Genomic DNA, 19,297 nt, shown 5'->3' on the forward strand with positions numbered 1-19,297 from the left:
ATTCCAAGAAATGAACAAGATCTGCATAGCAAGGGCGATGTGGCCAATCAGGCACAATGAGGACTATTAGACTCCTGTGCCAGAAGATCGTGTGAAGTACCCTGCTGATGAGTGGCCACAGGGGAAGATAAAGCAAATGGTCAGGAGGTCAAAGCTGCAGAAGGGCATCCAAACTAGAGAATGACACAGGGACAAATTTGTCCCCGTCCTCGCAGGAACTCAATTTCCCTGTTCCTGCTAGTTTTGTTGCTATCCCTGTCCCATTCCTGTAAGCTCTGTCTTAACTGCACAAGCCTCAAACACTTATGACCTTAAAGTTTTGAGGCTTGTGGAGATGCAGACAGAGCTTGTAAGAATGGGGCAGGGACAGGAAAAGAACTTGTTGGGATGGGAAAGTGAGTTCCCACGGGAATGGGGAAAAATTTGTCCCCATGTCATTCTCTAATCCAGACCCTCTAATCTAACCTCCCTTCCTCTTCTGAAAAAACATGGTACCTTGGTGTTTTGGTGTGAGGCCATGAGATCCATGCTCAGGCACTCCCATCTCTTTACTATCAACTGAAAGGCAGACAGGGTCAACTCCCACTCCTCGAAGTCCAGAAAGGATTGACTGAGAAAATCTGTCCAAACATTCAGTGTCCCCTTGATGTGGGCCGCTGCTAGAAGTAGAACGTTGCTTTCTGCCCACTGCAGTGAGAGTTGAGCTTCTTGTGCCATCTGTGCACTGCGTGCGCCTCCCTGAATTTTGATGTATGCTACTGTCATGACGTTGTCTGACAGAATCTGGACCAGTTTTCCTGACAGCAAAGCCTGAAATGCTAACAGCACCAGGCACATTGCCCAGAACTCCAGCCTATTGATTGACCAACCGGCTTCCTCTGGAGTACAGAAGCCATGTGCATTGATATTCATACAGTGGGCCCTCTAGGCTATCAGGCTGGCATTCATGACAACTATCAAATCTGGCCATGCCAGTGGCATCTCCCAACCAAGACTGGTCAACCTCAGCCACCAACTCAAGCTGTCCCTAGCTCCTTTCATTCAACCCAAGTGAACCCAGTAATCCTGAAACACCAGAGACCACTGAGACAGAACAGACTACTGCTGCAGCAGCAGCAGCCTCATGTGTGCCTTCGCCCAGGGCACCACCTCCAAAACTGAGGCCACAGAGCCTAGCACCTGAGCATAGCTCCATGCTGTCAGTCTTGGGTCCTACAGAAATGAGGGTATCTGCGTTTGAAATGCTAATCTGGCAAAAAAAACAACAAAAAAAAACCTGTCCCCTGCCTCGTGTTGAAGTGAACTCCCAGGTACTCCAGTGCCTGGGAGTCAAGTGACTTTTGGCCAGGTTGATCACCCAGGTGAGGGACTAGAGAAGCGCCACAACCCATAACATTGCCTCGTGACTCTCTGCCACCAAGGAAGCCCGGATCAACCAGTCATCTAGACAGAGATGAATCCTGAGCTCCTCCTTCCGGAATTGCTGAGAATGGTATTTCCTTGAATCCCAGAGGCGAGGTCTGCCTTGTGACTGCTTTCCTGATCCTTGCTAGGACTTGAAATCTCCTAGTTCCTTGACCAGTTCTCCAAGTCTTCTCTGAAAAGAAGGCCACTCCCTCCTGCTTTTTCTAATTCTGCAATTATCTTTGAGATACGGTGACCAGAATAGAATGTAATACTCCAGGTGAGGTCACACCATGGGGAGATACAGAAGCATTATAATATTCTTGGGCTTATTTACTGTCCCTTTCCTAATAATTCCTAGCATCCCATTTGCTTTCTTGGGCTGCCAACACACACTGGGCAGAAGATTTCAGCGTATTGTCTACAATAACACCTATATCTTTTTCTTGGTTGTTGACTCTTAATGTGGATCATAGCATCAGCTTTGGAGATATGGGGGGTTGGGGGGCTTGTCCGGGGGGGGGGGGAAGGAGTAACCCTCTCTCCTGCGGATTTTCTTAACAAGGTGGGGGGTGAGGGTGTCAGTAGTCCCACTAGACCACCAGGGTGGTAGGCCCTTTCGGCAGGAGGGAATGGACATCCCTCCTGCTGATTTAATTTAGAGGCATGGGAGGGGGTTGGGGGGCCTATAGTAGGAGGTTGTGGACATCCTCTGATATACGGAGGGGAGTGGGGCTGGTCAGGGGGGGTCCCAGCGGGCTCGGCAGGAGGGCGAAATTTTAACAGCAGGGTCTAGTCTGCTCTAGCCTTATTTTCCTGTCAGTGCTTGAATCAATCAGTGCTCAGGCACTGACAGGAAAGTAAGGCTACGACAGCTCAGATCCTGCAGTTAAAAGTTTGCTCAGCAAACAGCTGCTTTTTTTTTTTTTTTGCTGTACATTACATGGAATGCTCATTATAATACTAATGAGCTCCTTGTAATGCATTAGCATAGGATTTTCAGTGGCTGCTATAACAATCAGTCTGCCAATATAAAATCCTTTTGAGTAGGGGTGCCCAAAAGGTCGATTGCAATACTCGCGTTGCCTTTGCGTTCTCTCTGTTCCCCGATGCAACAGGCCAGCAGCAACTATGGAAGCGCTAGGCAAGCCAGCCTTTCCCCAATCGCTGCCTGGCTGGCCCGGAACTCCCTTTCCGACGTCAGAATTGACGTCGGGGGGGAAGGCTGCGGCGTCGGAAAACAGGGAGAATTCGGCGGCAACGGCGGTGGTGGTTTGGGGGCCTGTTTCCAGATGACAGCCCCGGTGTGGCTTGAGGAGAAAAAAAAGGGAGACAGAAAGACAGGGAGGCAGAACGGGGAGACAGAAAGACAGACAGGGAGACAAAAAGGGAGACAAAGAAAGAAAGGGGAGGGGGCAGGGAGAGAGGAAGGAAAAGGGGGAAAGAATGGAGTGTGTCGGGTGGCAGGGGACAGGCAGGGAGAGAGGAAGAAAAAAGCTGAATTCATGGAAGGACAGAGATGTTGGTTGGGGAATGGAATGAGGTCTGGAGGAGACGAAGCATGCAGGAGGCAGAAAGGAGGGAAGAAATATTGCATGCACAGTCAGAAGAATAAAGTGCAACCAGAGACTCATGAAATCACCAGATAACAAAGATAGGAAAAATGATTTTATTTTCAATTTAGTGATCAAAATGTGTCCGTTTTGAGAATTTATATCTGCTGTCTATATTTTGCACTATGGACTCCTTTTACTAAATCGCATTTGCTGATTTTAGCGCAGGGAGCCTATGAGCGTCGAGAGCAACGCGGGGCATTCAGCATAGCTCCCTGCGCTAAAAACTGCTATTGCGGTTTAGTAAAAAGAGAGAGGGTATATTTGTATATTTTTGTATAGTTATTACTGAGGTAACATTGCATATTTTAAAGTCATCTGCCTTGACCTCTTTGAAAAAAACCCCGAATATAAATGATAATTAACATTTTCTCTGCGTACAGTATGCTTTTTAAAATTTTATTGTTGGTAGATCATTTTGATTTGGTCATTTTAAAAGTAGCTCGCAAGCCAAAAAAGGGTGAGCACCCCTGCTTTTAGCATAGGCAGGAGTTTCCATGCAAGACTGGTTAAAACCAGTCTTACTTGTAAGGAAACCTTTAGTATATTAGGGGCTCCAGTTGCTTAAGGAATATCTATCAGGCTGGTTTTCCTTGTGATCATGATGCTCTTTGGCCCAAAAATACACAACAGAATTTTTTAATACTGTTTAAATTGATTCTGGCTGCCTAAAACTGGGCAGTGTTTCTGGGTATCAGCTCTGACTATCCATGTTTAAAGTGGGCAGGTCAGGGATGGTACAGAGGGTAGAGTTGGAGAGGAGCTGATAGTTATGCGGATGCCAGTAATATTCAGCATTGGCACCCGCCTAGCTAACAGGGGAAATTTAAGACTACTAAAAAGTCAGAATTCCCATAACATAAAAAGTGCTCTGTGTTCCTCCAATGCCTCCTCCCTCCTACCAATCTGTTCATCATTTCCCAACCACCCACACCGGAAAGCCTTGTCTTATGGGAACCCCAGCTAAATATCAGCCAGGACACAATTATATGTTCTGGCAGCTATTGCATGCACATCTTGTTGTATTCGATGACTTTATAGTGTGACCACTTCGCTGTTTGTCCTTGAATCATCATGGCTTATATTTGATAACAATGTAGTGAACATAAGAACATAACATAAGAACATAAGAACTGCCATCTCCGGATCAGACCCATGGTCCATCGAGTCCGGCGATCCGCACACGCGGAGGCCCAGTCAGGTATACACCTGATGTAGTTTTACCACCCATATCCCTCTATGCCTCTCATAAGGAGATGTGCATCTAATTTGCCTTTGAATCCTAGCACAGTGGATTCCTTAATAACCTCCTGTGGAAGAGCATTCCAGGCGTTCACCACTCGCTGCGTAAAGCAGAACCTCCTGACATTTGTCCTAGTGTAAACTCTTTGCTGATTGTCCAGCACATCTTGTTGCAAACCGCCTCGAACTTTCATGGCTTTGGCGGTATATAAGAATAAAATTATTATTATTATTATTATTAATTAGCCCCAGATATTCAGAGCAGCTGCCTAGATCTGGCCTAGTACTGAATATTGTAAGGCTAATTAAAGCCTGCTGCAGGCTGAATATCAGTCAGAATGCACAAAAAGCAAACCTTTAAAAAAAAACAAAAAAAAAACCTACTCTCATTGAGGGTGTGGATGAGGGTCTTGGCAGCATGCTCGGAAAAGAAGGGACAGATTTTAGCGATGTTGTAGAAGAAGAAGCAACAGTCTGTTAGATATGCGAGGAGAAGGAAAGAGATGAGTCAAAAAAGACCCTGAGATTGCGAGACATCGAGATGGAGAGAATGAGAGTGCTATCCACTGATATAGAGAATGGAGGAGGGGGTGAAATGGGTTTAGGAGGAGAGATAAGGAGTTCAGTCTTGGCCTTGTTTAATTTTAGATGGCGGTGAGACATCCAGGTAGCAATGTCAGAGAGGCAGGCTGAGACTCGAGCCTGGATTCCTGTAGAAATTTCAGATGTAGAGAGGTAGATTTGCGAGTTGTAGCATAAAGGTGATACTGGAAGCCGTAGAAGGAGATTAGAGCACCAAGAGAAGAAGTGTAGATTAAGAAAAGAAAGGGTCCCAGGATAGAGTCCTGAGGTACACAGACTGATAGCGGGATGGCAGTGGAGGAAGATCTGCAGAGCTTACACTAAAAGTGCAATGGGAAAGATATGAGGAAAACCGTAAAATAACAGTCCTGGAACCCAGTGAGGACAGCACATCGATGAAGAGGTGATGGTCTACAGCAGGGGTGCCCACACTTTTTTGACTTGCGAGCTACTTTTAAAATGATCTACCAACAATAAAATTTTTAAAAACCACAAAGCACACTAATTTCTTCAGCATAGCCCAAATCAATGTTAAATTAACCTCCTTGGATACAGCACAAACTGATTTAATTCTTGGGTGAGCTAACAGCTGACACGTTCACCCCACCAAGGGCCTCTGATACAGCAAATTCTGATGCCTGCAGGTCTCCAGTTTCTACTGTTGCAGTTCTGGACACAGAGGGGGGGTTGGAAAATGATGGTGATAGAGATGTTTCATGTCCTAGAGAGGAAGATACTCCTTCGTTGACACACTGCACTGAACTCAATTCTCCGACTAATAGTGGATGGCCTTTGGTGAGAAAATGACTGAACGTCTGCTGCACAGTGGATGATATAGAGGCCAGCAAGGGAAATGACCTCAAAATCACCTTCCTCTTCATGTGTGGCATTATTAAAAGATAACCACTAGATAAAAGCTAGTAGCATAGACATCCTCCATCCAACAGCAAACTCACGCTGCCACCAACATGGTCACTTCCCCGATCTTAGACAATCGTAAATTTTGAGAGTAGACAATAGATTGACTTCTACCCGTTCTACACCACTCAAGATTTTGTAGAACATAATCATTTCTTAACCGTCTATTTTCCAAGCTGAAAAGCCCTAACCTAAAAGAGATTAGGTCTTTGCTCTTCTTTAGCTTTTTCTAATTCTGCAATTATCTTTGAGATACGGTGACCAGAATTGAATGCAATACTCCAGGTGAGGTCACGCCATGGAGAGATACAGAAGCATTATAATATTCTTGGGCTTATTTACTGTCCCTTTCCTAATAATTCTTAGCATCCCATTTGCTTTCTTGGGCTGCCGACACACACTGGGCAGAAGATTTCAGCGTATTGTCTACAACAGAGGTGTCCAACCTGTGGTCCAAAGGCCGCATTCGACCCCGTGAAGTATTCTGTGCGGCCCCAGTCGAAGGCGATGCAGTGTTTTCCTCTGCTGCCCCCGGGTGTTTACTGTCTTGCCGGCTCCCTCCTCTTTCTTGCCGCAGCGTTTGCGCATTTGTGCGGCCCCAGAAATTTTTTTTCGGCCAATGCAGCCTAGAGAAGCCAAAAGGTTGGACACCCCTGGTCTACAACAACACCTGTATCTTTTTCTTGGTTGTTGACTCTTAATGTGGATCTTAGCATCAGCTTTGTTTTCAGCTGAAACTTAGCAATTAATTTCTGCTTCATATTTGGTTGCTCACTATTTCTTAAGTTATCTGGGTAGCAGTGATTCTCAATGCTGGTACCTGGTTAACTAACCTAACAAACCCCTCCCCCTTCCCTTTTAAGGGAAGAATATCTGAATATATATATTTTAAAAAGCCCAATTCTAATAGCATACTTAAGGCTGGAAATTGTAATTCTCCTCATACTCTCATGCATCGTAATGATCATCTGCAGTCAACCTTTCCTTTTGCTTTCACTTTTCAACTTACTGAGGTTGCTGCAGCGTCACTATGTCCCCTTCCTCCTCACCATAAGTAGCATAATCTGGAATTCTACAACTCTAGCTTTGTGGCAAGCCAGTAAAATAGCATATATACTAACAAGACAATCTCTAAATACAAAAGTTCAGAATTGGAAGGAAGAAGCATTGCCAATTCATGGCTGCAGTGTGGTTAGAAAAATACTCATTCCCTCATCTCCATTCTGTGATGCTACTTTTATGTAAGGCAACACCTCACCTGTTTCTTTAAGTCCTGAGGAGATCTGTGAAGGGTATGGTGGTTATTAGCAGCCAGCCCTTTTGCTGAGGAGTTTGTGTTTGTAGCAGGGTGGTGGTGGTTTGGAGCTGCAGTCTGCTCCTTTCGACTCTCAGCTCTCTCACTGTTCCGCTCTTTCCCAGGTGTGGCCTCTCTGCTTCTGTGTTTGTGAGTAGAATCTCTCTCTTTTGAAGATTTGCTAGAGCTATTAAAAACTTGGGAGGGGGTAGAGGGAGGGAAAAAAGGAAGAAAAATGAAACATTTTCAGCATTTTTCCAAGTTTCATTTCTGGGGTTACCATATTTGTGAAGTCAAAAAAAGGAGGACACAATCCCTGCCCCACCTCCCACCTTTCACCCATTTCATTAGTTCCCTTTAGCCTCTCTCTCCCTCCAACCCCCCAACCCCTTCTGTGGGTGCTTCTTTCTTTCTCTCTCTTTCTCCAACCCCCCTCTTCCCCTGCAGGTGCTTCTCTTCCTCTCTTCCCCTCTAACCCTCTCCTCCGCGAGTGCTTCTCACCCTCTCTCTCCTTCCAACCTCCCTTGGGTGCTTCTTTCTCTCTCTTCTTCCATTCCCTCCTCCTACAGAGGTGCTTCTCTCTCTTTCTCCTTCCAAACCCCATTCCTCTCCCCTCTCCTGTGGGTGTGTCTCTAAACACACACACACACACCAGCAGGATCTGGTAGCATGGCCTCTCTCTCTCTCTCTAGTTCCCGACCCTGCAGTTGGGTATGACTCTCCCCTGTCCCCACCTGTCTGCCTCAGAAGTCTTCCCTCTGCAGCATCCCACCTACATGAAAACAGTAAATCATAACAGAGAGAAAGCTTCTGGAGCAGGCCGAAGGCAGCAGGCTCACCTTGCTGACACTGATGGCAGCCCGAAGATTGCAGTGCAGAGGAGGTAGGTTGGGGACAGGGGAGAGCCATCTGTGTTCTGATGCTGCTTCACTGCGGAGGGAATCGCTATAGGCAGAGACCCTCAGTCTAGAACCAAAAGCACAATTATTTGCTAAATAGCTGATTAGTAGATGAGTGAGCTGAGAGCAGAGCAGTCAGCGTCCACACTGCTACATGACACCACCTTGTTTTCCTTAATTTGCATTAGTTCAGCATAAGTTATGCAGCACTGTTTCAGAATGACCTCCTTTAATAATAACATTAGCATTTACCTTAGAAAACTCTTACTTGTCTTCTTGGTAGATAAAGGGACATAACCCATGTATCTGGACTGGTCTAGCAAGACTTAAGGGAAGGAAATTAACAGGTAAAACACCCCCAAACATTGTGCATGCTATCTATATGTTTGTATGTACGGTATACAAACATTGGGTAACACAATAAGCATTGGGTAAGTTTTCTCAGTTGCTGAATGCCCATTGAAGATGGTTACCATACGTCTGGATTTACCTGGACGTGTCCTCTTTGAGGACTTTCTGGATGGTTTCCTGAACTAGGGGAGTTTGGGTTTCAGCCTCTCTACCCCAACTCCAGGGTGAGGGGTAGAGAGGCTGAAACCCAAACTCCCCTAGTTCAGGAAACCATCCAGAAAGTCCTCAAAGAGGACACGTCCAGGTAAATCCAGACGTATGGTAACCATCTTCAATGGGCATTCAGCAACTGAGAAAACTTACCCAATGCTTATTGTGTTACCCAATGTTTGTATACCGTACATACAAACATATAGATAGCATGCACAATGTTTGGGGGTGTTTTACCTGTTAATTTCCTTCCCTTAAGTCTTGCTAGACCAGTCCAGATACATGGGTTATGTCCCTTTATCTACCAAGAAGACAAGTAAGAGTTTTCTAAGGTAAATGCTAATGTTATTATTAAAGGAGGTCATTCTGAAACAGTGCTGCATAACTTATGCTGAACTAATGCAAATTAAGGAAAACAAGGTGGTGTCATGTAGCAGTGTGGACGCTGACTGCTCTGCTCTCAGCTCACTCATCTACTAATCAGCTATTTAGCAAATAATTGTGCTTTTGGTTCTAGACTGAGGGTCTCTGCCTATAGCGATTCCCTCCGCAGTGAAGCAGCATCAGAACACAGATGGCATCAAAATCTGCCAAAAAAGACAAAGCTCAATGAATTCAAGATGGCAGCGGAGTCCACACTGGCTTTGCAAACTGTGAGCCTAGAATGAGCAGCGGAGATGAGAGCAGCACTAGAAAGTGCTATGAGTAAACAACTCAAAATAATGTTGGATAAGCTGGATAATATCATAAGAGTTGTGGATAATATCATAACAGTTGCCATAATGGGATAGAACGAAGGTCCATCAAGCCCAGTACCCTGTTTCTAACAATGGCTAATCCAGGTCACAAGGGCCTGGAAAGAAATAAGCCATGGATTTTTCCAAGGCCATCTTAATACAGTATTTGCTTATGGACTTTTCTTTTAGGAAATTATCCAAACTTTTTTTAAGCTTTAAGCTAATTGTTTTTAACACTTTCGCTGACAACAAATTGCAGAGATTAATTACACACTGAATGAAGAAATATTCTCTAGTTTGTTTTAAATTTACTACTTAGTAGCTTCATTGCTTGCCCCTAGTTTTAGTATTTTTGAAAAAAAGTAAACAAGTGATTCATGTCTACCTATTCCATTCTCAGTATTTTATAGACCTCAATCATATCTCTCCTGAGTCATTTTTTCTCAAAGCTGAAGAATCCTAGCTGCTTTAGCCTTTCCTTTAGCTGTTCTACCTCCTTTATCATTTTCATCACTTCTCCCTGTATCTTTTCTAACTCTGTTATATCTTTTTTGAGTTGCAGGGACCAGACTTGCATACAGTACTCAAGGTAGTGACACAAAGGCATTGTAATATTCTCATTTTTGTTTTCCATTCCTTTGCTGGTAATTCCTAACATTCAATTTGCTCTCTTAGCTTCCACTGCACACTGAGCAGAAGGTTTCAACATATCAATGATGTGACATCTAGAACCTCTTACTGGACAGTGACTCCTAATGTGGAACCCTGCATAACTATAGGTCAGGTTCCTCTATCCCACATGCATCACTTTGCACTTGCTCACATTAAATGTCATCTGCCATTTTGATGCCCACTCTCCCAAGGTCCTCTTGCAAATTTCCACATTCTCTTGTGATTTAACAATTTTGAACAACTTTGTGTCATCAGCAAATTTAATTACCTTACTAGTTCTTCCCATTTTGAGATAATTTATAAATGTTAAAAAGCAGCAGTCCAAGCACAGACTCTTGGGGTACCTCACTATCTACCCTTCTCCACTAAGAATACTAACCATTCAAACCTACTCTCTGTTGTCTATCTTTTAATCATTTCTTAATCCATAATATGACATTGTCTCTTATCGCATGGCTTTCTAATTTCCTCAGGAGTCTTCCATGAGACACACTGTCAAATGCTTTTGAAAATCCAGATATATGCAGATATATGACCGACTCACCTTTTATCCAAATGTTTATTCACCCCTTCAAAGAAACTTAGTAGATTGGTGGGGCAAGATTTCCCTCGATTAAATTCATACTGTTCTTGTCTCATCAATCCATGCTTATGTATATGCTCTGCCATTTTGTTCTTTATACTAGTCTCTACCATTCTGCCTGACACCGATGTCAGGCCAATATAGGAGTTCCCCGATCACCTCTGAAACCCTTTTTTTTTAAAAAATCGACATTACACCAGCCACCTTCTGATCTTCTAGTACAATGCTGGATTTTTAGAGATAAATTACTAACAAGAGCTCCGCAAATTCAATTTGCAATTCTATCAATATTCTGGGATGTATATCACCCGGTCCAGGTCATTTACTACCGTTCAATTTGTCAAATTGTCCCATTACATCTTCTAAATTTACAGAGATTTGTTTCATTTTCTTTGACTCATCAGCATTGAATACCATTTCTCCTCATTTTTTCAGTCTCCTTTTTGAAAGTTAAATGCTAATGTTTTGGCTTTCCTGTGTGTACTTATTCCAGAGATTATATCAAATCTGATCATGTTATGATCACTTTTATCAGTGGCCCCAGTACCATTACCTCCTGCACCAAATCATGTGCTTCACTAAAGGCTAAGTCTAGAATTGTTTCCCCTCTCCTGAATCAGCTGTTCCATCAAGAAGTTCAGAATGGGACAATTCAACGTGGCTGTTTCATAAAAATATTCCGGGTTTAAGTAATTGTGACTGTGATCAAATAACATAGAATCAGTCTGTATTAAGTCCAAATATTATTATAACTTTTGCTTTTTGACTTCCTTTTCTTGACTGTAGCTCGTACTATTTGTTTCAGTATATAAGTGCACCCAGAAAGGAGAAATTAGATTCTTACCTGCTAATTTTCTATCTTTTAGACTCTCCAGACCGGTACAGTTCACTGATGGGTAATAACGCACCATGACCAGCAGATGGAAACTGAGACAAAACCTTTTGGCTGTAACACAAGTAGCTGTGCTTCCTTGTAATATACCATATTTTTCACTCCATAAGACACACTTTTTCCACCCCCAAAAAGGGGTGTAGATAAGGGTGTGTCTTAAGCAGCGAATATAAAAAACCCCAAAACAAAACCTGTACCTTTTTTGTCATCCTGGAGAGCAGCGGAACCAAGGCAGAAGTGCAAAAAGTGTGCTGGACCGCCGGGATGACAAAAAAAGGTACCGGAGGGTGGGGTGCTGCCTGCCTGCCTGCGTTTGGACTGGCTGGCTGGCAGGGCTGGCTGGCTTGGGGTGGGTTGGCTAGTTAGCTGGCTGCCTTGAGGTTTGGCTGGGGGCTGGCTGGCTTGGCTGGTTGCCTTGGGGCTGGTTGCCTTGGGGGTGGGTTGGCTGGTTGCTTTGGGGGTGGCTGGATTGGCACTGGCAGGGGGCTGGGAGCTTACTGGCTGGCTGGCTGGCTTGGGGTTAGCTGGGGGCTGGCTGGCTTGGCACTGGCTGGGGGCTGACTGCCACTAGACGTACCTACCATTAGACGTATTCACCACTAGATGTGCCCTGTACCCTGTGCCCTGTACCTTGTCCCAGCCTACTACTAGACCACCAGAGGGAGGACAGGGTACAGGGCACACCATTTGGTTCAGAATTTTTTTTTTCTTGGTTTGTCCTCCTCTACAGGTGGGTGCGTCATACGGTCAGGTGCATCTTATGGAGCAAAAAATACAGTAACCAGTCTGCCAAATAGCCAAGCAGAACTAAGAAGTGCTAAGTATAACAGTAACAACATTCCGAACAGGAGTAACAACTAACAGAGCAACACTGTTGGAAATTGCCTAGAAAAAGCCCCTTCAGCAAACGTCACCACAGCTCACCAGCTGAGCCAAAGCCACTGTTCTTTAATCTCCCCGACCCTAGAAAAATTCTAGCTCTCGCAGAAAAAAAAAAAAAAAAAAAAAAATCGCACTCTTCAAGAGAATCCCACAAGAACAGGCAGAGAGAACTGTACCGGTTTGGAGAGTCTAAAAGAAAGAAAATTAGAAGGTAAGAACCTAATTTCTCCTTCTTTAGCGCCTCTCCAGACTGGTACAGTTCACTGATGGGACATTCCAAAACAGAACCCATCATGGGTGAGACCTCTGTAGGGCTGCCACCAGAACACACTCACCAAACACCGCGTCCCGATGCGCATGGACGTCCATTTGGTAGTGTCGCAAAAAGGAATGTAGAGAAGACAAAACAGCAGCCTTACAGATATCCACTGGAGGCACCAGAGAAGACAGCCCAAGAAGCTGTCTGACCCTGAGTGGAATGAGCCTTGAGAAAATCCAGAACAGGCTTCTTCTGAAGAAGGTATGCAGAAGCAATAGGCACCTTGATCCAGTGTGCAATGGAAACCCTGGAAGGACCAGTAAGGTTGCTCGGCTCAGGGCAGCTGGTCTTCAGAGGAGGCGTCCTGGTCGATCAATGTTCTGGAGACCACAGCCATCAAACTGTTGTTAATTGGGCAAGTCTTTTCGGGTGCTCTCAGACAGTGCCACGGTGGTGGCTTTTATCAATCATCATGGGGCAACCAGGAGTCGTCTGGTGGTGCAGGAGGCTGCTCTGCTCATGGTTTGGACAGAGACTCATCTTCTGGACATCTCGGTATCCCACATAGTAGGAGTGGAGGAAACACATAAAGGAGGTCCGCCACTGGCCAAAGCAGTACAAGAGCTTCCAGCCTATGCCCAACAATTCTCCTTTCTTCATTTCTCCATGTACACCATATCTCTCTTTCCCTCTCACTCAGACCCCATGCCCAACAATTCTCCCTTTCTATTCCCTCCCTCACCTCAGCTTCTCTTTCCCTCACTCCCTCCATTCTTCCATCCTATGTCTCCTCCCAGACACACATGTCTTCACAAAACCGTGAGCAGAGGCTGACACGGATGCCTTCCTTCTGACGTCAGGGGGAAGGTGTACGGGTCATCCTCTGCTCATGGCTTTATGAAGACAAGTGCGGCTGGGAGGAGGAAGCCAGCCAGAGGAAGCCGGGAGGGAGGGAGACATGAATTTGGAACACAGCACAGAGGGAAGAAGGGAAGAAGAGGGGTGCATTGGGACAGGAAGGGAAGAGAGGCATGTTGGGACAGGATGGGGAAAGCAGACCCCCCCAGTTCGTAAGTACGAGTCTGAGGTAAGTCAAACACTCTTAACCCGGGGACTGTCTGTACTAGTTTAAGCGATCCTCAAAACATTTCAAATTTATCTTCCAGAGTAGCCACAAGAGATAGGTAAGATAAGATTTATGTTCCTCACTTAGGCCCCCATCCTTGTCTGCATGCTCCACCATACTGGTTTTCCCTGAACTATTCTTTCTTTGGAAATTGTTGCCATTTCTCTGCAGGACTTTAAAAGCTCTTTCCATGTACCATCTGATTGCACTCTAGCCTGCATTAAGCTCTTGGCAGTAGCACCTCAGGAACACTGCCAATTACTGCCTCACCAAGCTAAGGCCCATAAGGCCAAGGCGTGGAACTCTCCAACAAGCAGCTGGCAAGCCAATGCTTGGGGCCCTGTGAAAACCCTTCCAGATTAAATCAAGGCAAAGATCTGTAGACCAATTCCTGACAGTTCATTCAGCCAGTGTCTCTACTACAGTTCTACAGACTGTACGTGCCCCAGGCTCAGGCCTAGGCCTGAAGAAACTCATTTTGCTGTTTCAGTCCATCCACATCATCTGCTGGAGGCACAAAAATATTGGTGAGTACCAGGGCTGCAACACTTCTTATACTAGCTCAGTGTTCTCTGCCTCAATCTGCTGGTTAGGAAACATAACCAACTTTTCTGGACTGTCTAGTAAAATAAAGAATTTACATTCAGTTTTCATAATATATGTTCCACAAAACAAACCAGTTATTTTCTAAATCAAGTACCTACCAAGTCCGTTGGGAGTATTTTTGTGTGTTTTTCCTTTCCTGGGGGTTGAATAGCACGAAGATGGAGTATTGTTTGTGATTGATTTCACATTCTCTGTCTCTTCATCCTCCTCCTCGACATCCTCTTCATCCTGAGAACTTCCAAAATATACCATGGAGCTGGGTAGGGCTGAAGAACCTGAACATGTTGTACAAGAAGTCTCATTAAAATTTCCCTTCCATACTCCCAGCAGAGATAACAGTCTAAGATTTTAGCCTTCTTGGCTAGTGCTCCAATTGCTGCACAAGCCTGCCACTTTCTAGCTACTTCAAGTTAATTTAAAACATTAACATAGTGCAAAAATAGAATCCTCATTCAATGTAGTTTGCAATGTAAACATAAAAAAAAATCTAAAATAAAAGTACAATATGGGAACATAAGAACATAAGAAAAATTCCTCAGGAGGTAGTGGTGATTGTGTTATTGTAAATACATACACAAATCTTTTCCAGAGGCATGGAAACAAGTTTGATCACTGTAATCCATCTACTGTTCAATATGGTTTAGGAATAGAAATATGCATGCCATCAGAAAAACTCAACCACTCTTTCCATTATTTAATACACAATGTTAGCAAAGATCTTCAGTGAAATACCAAATTATGTATAAGACCTTGTTGTTGGTATTTAGAAACATGATGGCAGATAAAGGCCAAATGGCCCACCTAGTCTGCCCATCCACAATAACCATTATCTCTTTCTCTCTCTGAGATCCCACGTGCCTATCCCAGGCCCTTTTGAATTCAGATACAGTCTCTGTTTCCACCACCTCATCCGGTAGACTGTTTCCACGCATCTACCACCCTTTCCGTAAAAAAAATATTTCCTCAGATTACTCCGGAGCCTACCACCTCTTAACTTCATCCTTTGCCCTCTCATTGCAGTTTCCTTTCAAATGAAAGAGATTTGATTCATGCACATTTATATTATGTAGGTATTTAAGCGACTATTATATCTCCCCTCTCCCGCCTTTCCTCCAAAGTATACAGATTGAGATCTTTAAGTCTGTCCCCATATGCCTTATCACGAAGACCACACACCATTTTAGTAGCCTTCCTCTAGACCGACTCCATCATTTTTATATCTTTTTGAAGGTGCGGCCTCCAGAATTGTTCATAATATTCTAAATGAGGTCTCACCAGAGTCTTATACAGAGGCATCGATACCTCCTTTTTCCTACTGGCCATACCTCTCCCTATGCAACCTAGCATCCTTCTAGCTTTCACCGTCACCCAAGTCCAGCTCTTCCGTCATGCACATAAGTTCTTCAGCCCAAATGCATGACCTTGCATTTCTTAGCAGGGAAAGCACAGTTACTTACCGTAACAGGTGTTATCCAGGGACAGCAGGCAGCTATTCTCACATATGGGTGATGTCATCCGACGGAGCCTCGATGCGGACGCCTCACAAGCAGACTTGCTTGAAGAAACTAGAAGTTTCGAATCGCCCGCACCGCGCATGCGCGAGTGCCTTCCCACCCAGTGCACAGGGCGCGTCTCCTCAGTTCAGATAGCTAGCAGAGAAGCCAACCAGGGGAGATGGGTGGGTTGTGAGAATAGCTGCCTGCTGTCCATGGATAACACCTGTTACGGTAAGTAACTGTGCTTTATCCCAGGACAAGCAGGCAGGTATTCTCACATATGGGTGACCTCCAAGCTAACCAGAATGGGATGGTGGGAGTGTTGGCAACTTAGGAGAATAAATTTTGTAATACTGTTTGGCCAAACTGTCCATCCCGTCTGATGAAAGTATCCAGACAATAGAGAGAAGTGAAGGTATGAACCGAGGACCAAGTAGCAGCCTTGCAAATCTCCTCAATCTGTGTCGATCTGAGAAAAGCTACAGAAGCTGCCATTGCTCTGACTTTATGGGCTGTGACTTTACTATGAAGTGGTAATCCAGCCTGGGCATAGCAGAAAGAGATACAAGCCGCTATCCAATTAGAGATGGTCTGTTTAGAAATTGGATGTCCCAACTTAGTTGGATCAAAAGAGACAAAAAGTTGATGAGCAGTTCTGTGTGGTTTGGTGCATTCCAGGTAGAAGGCCGAAGAACGTTTACAGTCCAGAGTATGAAGAGCTGATTCTCCAGGGTGAGAATGAGGCTTTGGAAAAAAACACTGGAAGTACGATGGATTGGTTGAGATGAAATTCTGAGACCACTTTAGGTAGGAATTTCGGATGAGTACGAAGAACCACCTTGTCATGATGGAACACAGTGAATGGTGGATTAGTAACCAAAGCTTGCAGCTCACTGACTCATCGAGCAGAAGTGAGGGAAATGAGAAACACCACTTTCCAAGTGAGAAACTTCAAATGAGCCTTATCAGTTGGTTCAAATGGAGGCTTCATGAGTTGAGAAAGGACAACATTGAGGTCCCAAACCACAGAAGGTGGTTTGAGAGGAGGTTTGACATTGAAAAGTCCTTTAATGAATCTGGAAACCACCGGATGAGCAGAGAGGGGTTTCCCTTCAATAGGCTGATGAAAAGCTGCAATTGCACTGAGATGGACTCGAATGGATGTAGACTTGAGTCCAGAGTTGGAGAGATGCAAAAGATAATCCAAAACAGACGATAAGGAGGAAAGCTGAGGCTCCTTATGATGAGAGAAACACCATGTAGAAAATCTGGTCCATTTTTGGTGATAGCATTGTCTAGTTGTAAGCTTTCTAGAAGCTTCTAAAACGTCTCTGACAGATTGAGAAAACTGAAGAGGAGTTATGTTGAAAGGTACCAGGCTGTCAGGTGTAGAGACTGCAGGTTGGGATGACTCTGTGTGAGCAGAGAAGGAAAAACTGGTAGAAGGTATGGCTCCCTGCTGCTGAGTTGAAGTAGAAGGGAGTACCATGGTTGTCTCGGCCACCGAGGAGCAATTAGAATCATGGTGGCATGATCGTTCTTCAATTTGACTAGAGTCCCGAGAATGAGAGGGAATGGAGGAAATGCATAGAGGAATAGATTCGTCCATTCCAGAAGAAAATCATCTGCCTCGAGGCGGTGAGGAGAGTATATCCTGGAGCAGAACTGAGGCAGTTTGTAGTTGTGGGGAGCTGCGAAGAGGTCTATCTGAGGCATTCCTCACTGTGAAAAAATATGATGAAGAGGCGAGGAATGGAGTGTCCATTCGTGAGGTTGCAGAAGACGACTCAAGAAAGGAAAAGTGTTGTAACGGATTGCCCAGCCCCAAACTTTCAGCGCTTCTTGACAAAGGGAGGCAGACCCCGTCCCCCCCTGTTTGTTGACATAATACAAGGCGACTTGGTTGTCCGTGCGGACGAGGACTACTGTGTCGTGAAGAAGATGTTGAAAAGCATGAAGAGCCTTGAGGATCATTCTGAGTTCCAACTGATTGATATGACATTGATGATCCGTACTGGTCCAGAGGCCTTGAGTACGGAGACCATCGAGATAAGCGCCCCAAGTGTAGGTTGATGAGTCTGTTGTGAGGACCTTCTGATGAGGGGGCGATTGAAAAAGCAAGCCTCTGGAAAGATTGGAAGAGAGCATCCACCACGGAGAGACTGCTTCAAAGAAGGAGTGACTGAGATGTGTTGAGAAAGAGGATTGCAAACCTGAGTCCATTGAGATGCCAGGGTCCACTGAGGAATTCTGAGGTGAAGTCTGGCAAAAGGAGTCACGTGTACTGTGGAGGCCATGTGACCCAGAAGCATCATCATGTGTCTCGCAGATATGGAAGAGTGAGAAGACACTGTGTGACAGAGGTGAAGCGGAGTTTCCAGACGTTGTTGTGGAAGGAATGCTCTGAGTTGGACAGTGTCTACAACAGCTCCAATGAATTGAAGATTCTGTGAGGGCTGAAGTTGAGATTTGGGAAAGTTGATTTCGAATCCCAAACTTTGTAGGAACCAAGTAGTCCGTTGGGTCGCTACAATAACCCCTTGAGATGTGGAATCTTTGATGAGCCAGTCGTCGAGGTATGGAAATACCTGAAGACCGTGATTCCTTAGAGCTGCCGCTACCACAATCAGGCACTTGGTGAACACTCTGGGAGACGAGGCCAGGCCAAAGGGTAGTACTCTGTATTGAAAATGCAGATTCCCCACCCGAAATCTGAGATACTGACAGGAGGCCGGATGAATGGGGATGTGAGTATAGGCCTCTTTGAGATTCAGAGAGCATAACCAATCATTCTGCTCGAGAAGGGGATAGAGGGATGCCAGGGACAACATTCGAAACTTTTCTTTGACTAAAAATTTGTTGAGAGCCCTGAGACCTAGAATGGGCCGCAGATCGCCCGTCTTCTTGGGAACAAGGAAGTAACGGGAGTAAAACCCCCTGCTCTGCTGTTCCAAGAGCTTGAGCTTCCTGAAGAAGGGCGGTCTGGGATGGGCTGGAAGGATACTCTCTTGGAGGAAGCTCTGGTGGAACCTGATTGAAATGGAGAGAGTATCCTTCTCTGATGATGGAAAAGACCCAGAGGTCAGATGTTATGACCGTCCATCTGTCGTAAAAAAGATGGAGACGACCTCCTATAGGTGGAAAAGGGGTCAGAGACAGAACGATGGATGTTAAGTTCTAGAAGCTTTAAAAATGGCTGAGAAGTCTTAGGTGGAGCAGAAGGTTGAGGCTTCTGTTGCTTCTGAGGTGGTTGCTTTTTCAAAGGAGGGCGAGTGTAAGGTGCCGGCTTTGGATGAAACGCCTCTGGTAGATAACAGGAGGACGTGTAGGCCTAGAAGGAGCTGGCTTAGGCTTTGGTCTGACTATGGAGGCAAAAGATTTAGCATGGTCAGACAACTTTTTGGTGGCTGCCTCGATGGACTCATCAAAAAGGTAATTTCCTTCACAAGGGATGTTCGCCAGTCGATCCTGGAGGTTAGAGTCCATGTCTATGGTTCGAAGCCAGGCTACACGACGCATGGCCATGGAACA

The 19,297-nt window shown here is 45.0% G+C and overlaps 1 protein-coding gene across 5 annotated transcripts in view; it reads right to left on the reverse strand.

Moving 5' to 3' along the window:
* Positions 1 to 19,297, reverse strand: part of JARID2 (jumonji and AT-rich interaction domain containing 2) — a 532,325-nt gene that overhangs the window by 238,955 nt on the left and 274,073 nt on the right. For 4 of the 5 annotated variants that reach the window (XM_033934611.1, XM_033934613.1, XM_033934610.1 and 1 more), the window contains exons 5-6: positions 14,369 to 14,545; positions 7,018 to 7,250 (exon numbers count right to left, since the gene is read on the reverse strand). In XM_033934611.1, the coding sequence (XP_033790502.1) occupies positions 7,018 to 7,250; positions 14,369 to 14,545 (410 nt within the window). The remainder of the gene's footprint in view (positions 1 to 7,017; positions 7,251 to 14,368; positions 14,546 to 19,297) is intronic. The other variant, XM_033934614.1, reaches the window with a different exon arrangement.

Source organism: Geotrypetes seraphini, chromosome 2 (genome assembly GCF_902459505.1).
Source record: "Geotrypetes seraphini chromosome 2, aGeoSer1.1, whole genome shotgun sequence".
In the NCBI taxonomy this organism is placed as follows: domain Eukaryota; kingdom Metazoa; phylum Chordata; class Amphibia; order Gymnophiona; family Dermophiidae; genus Geotrypetes; species Geotrypetes seraphini.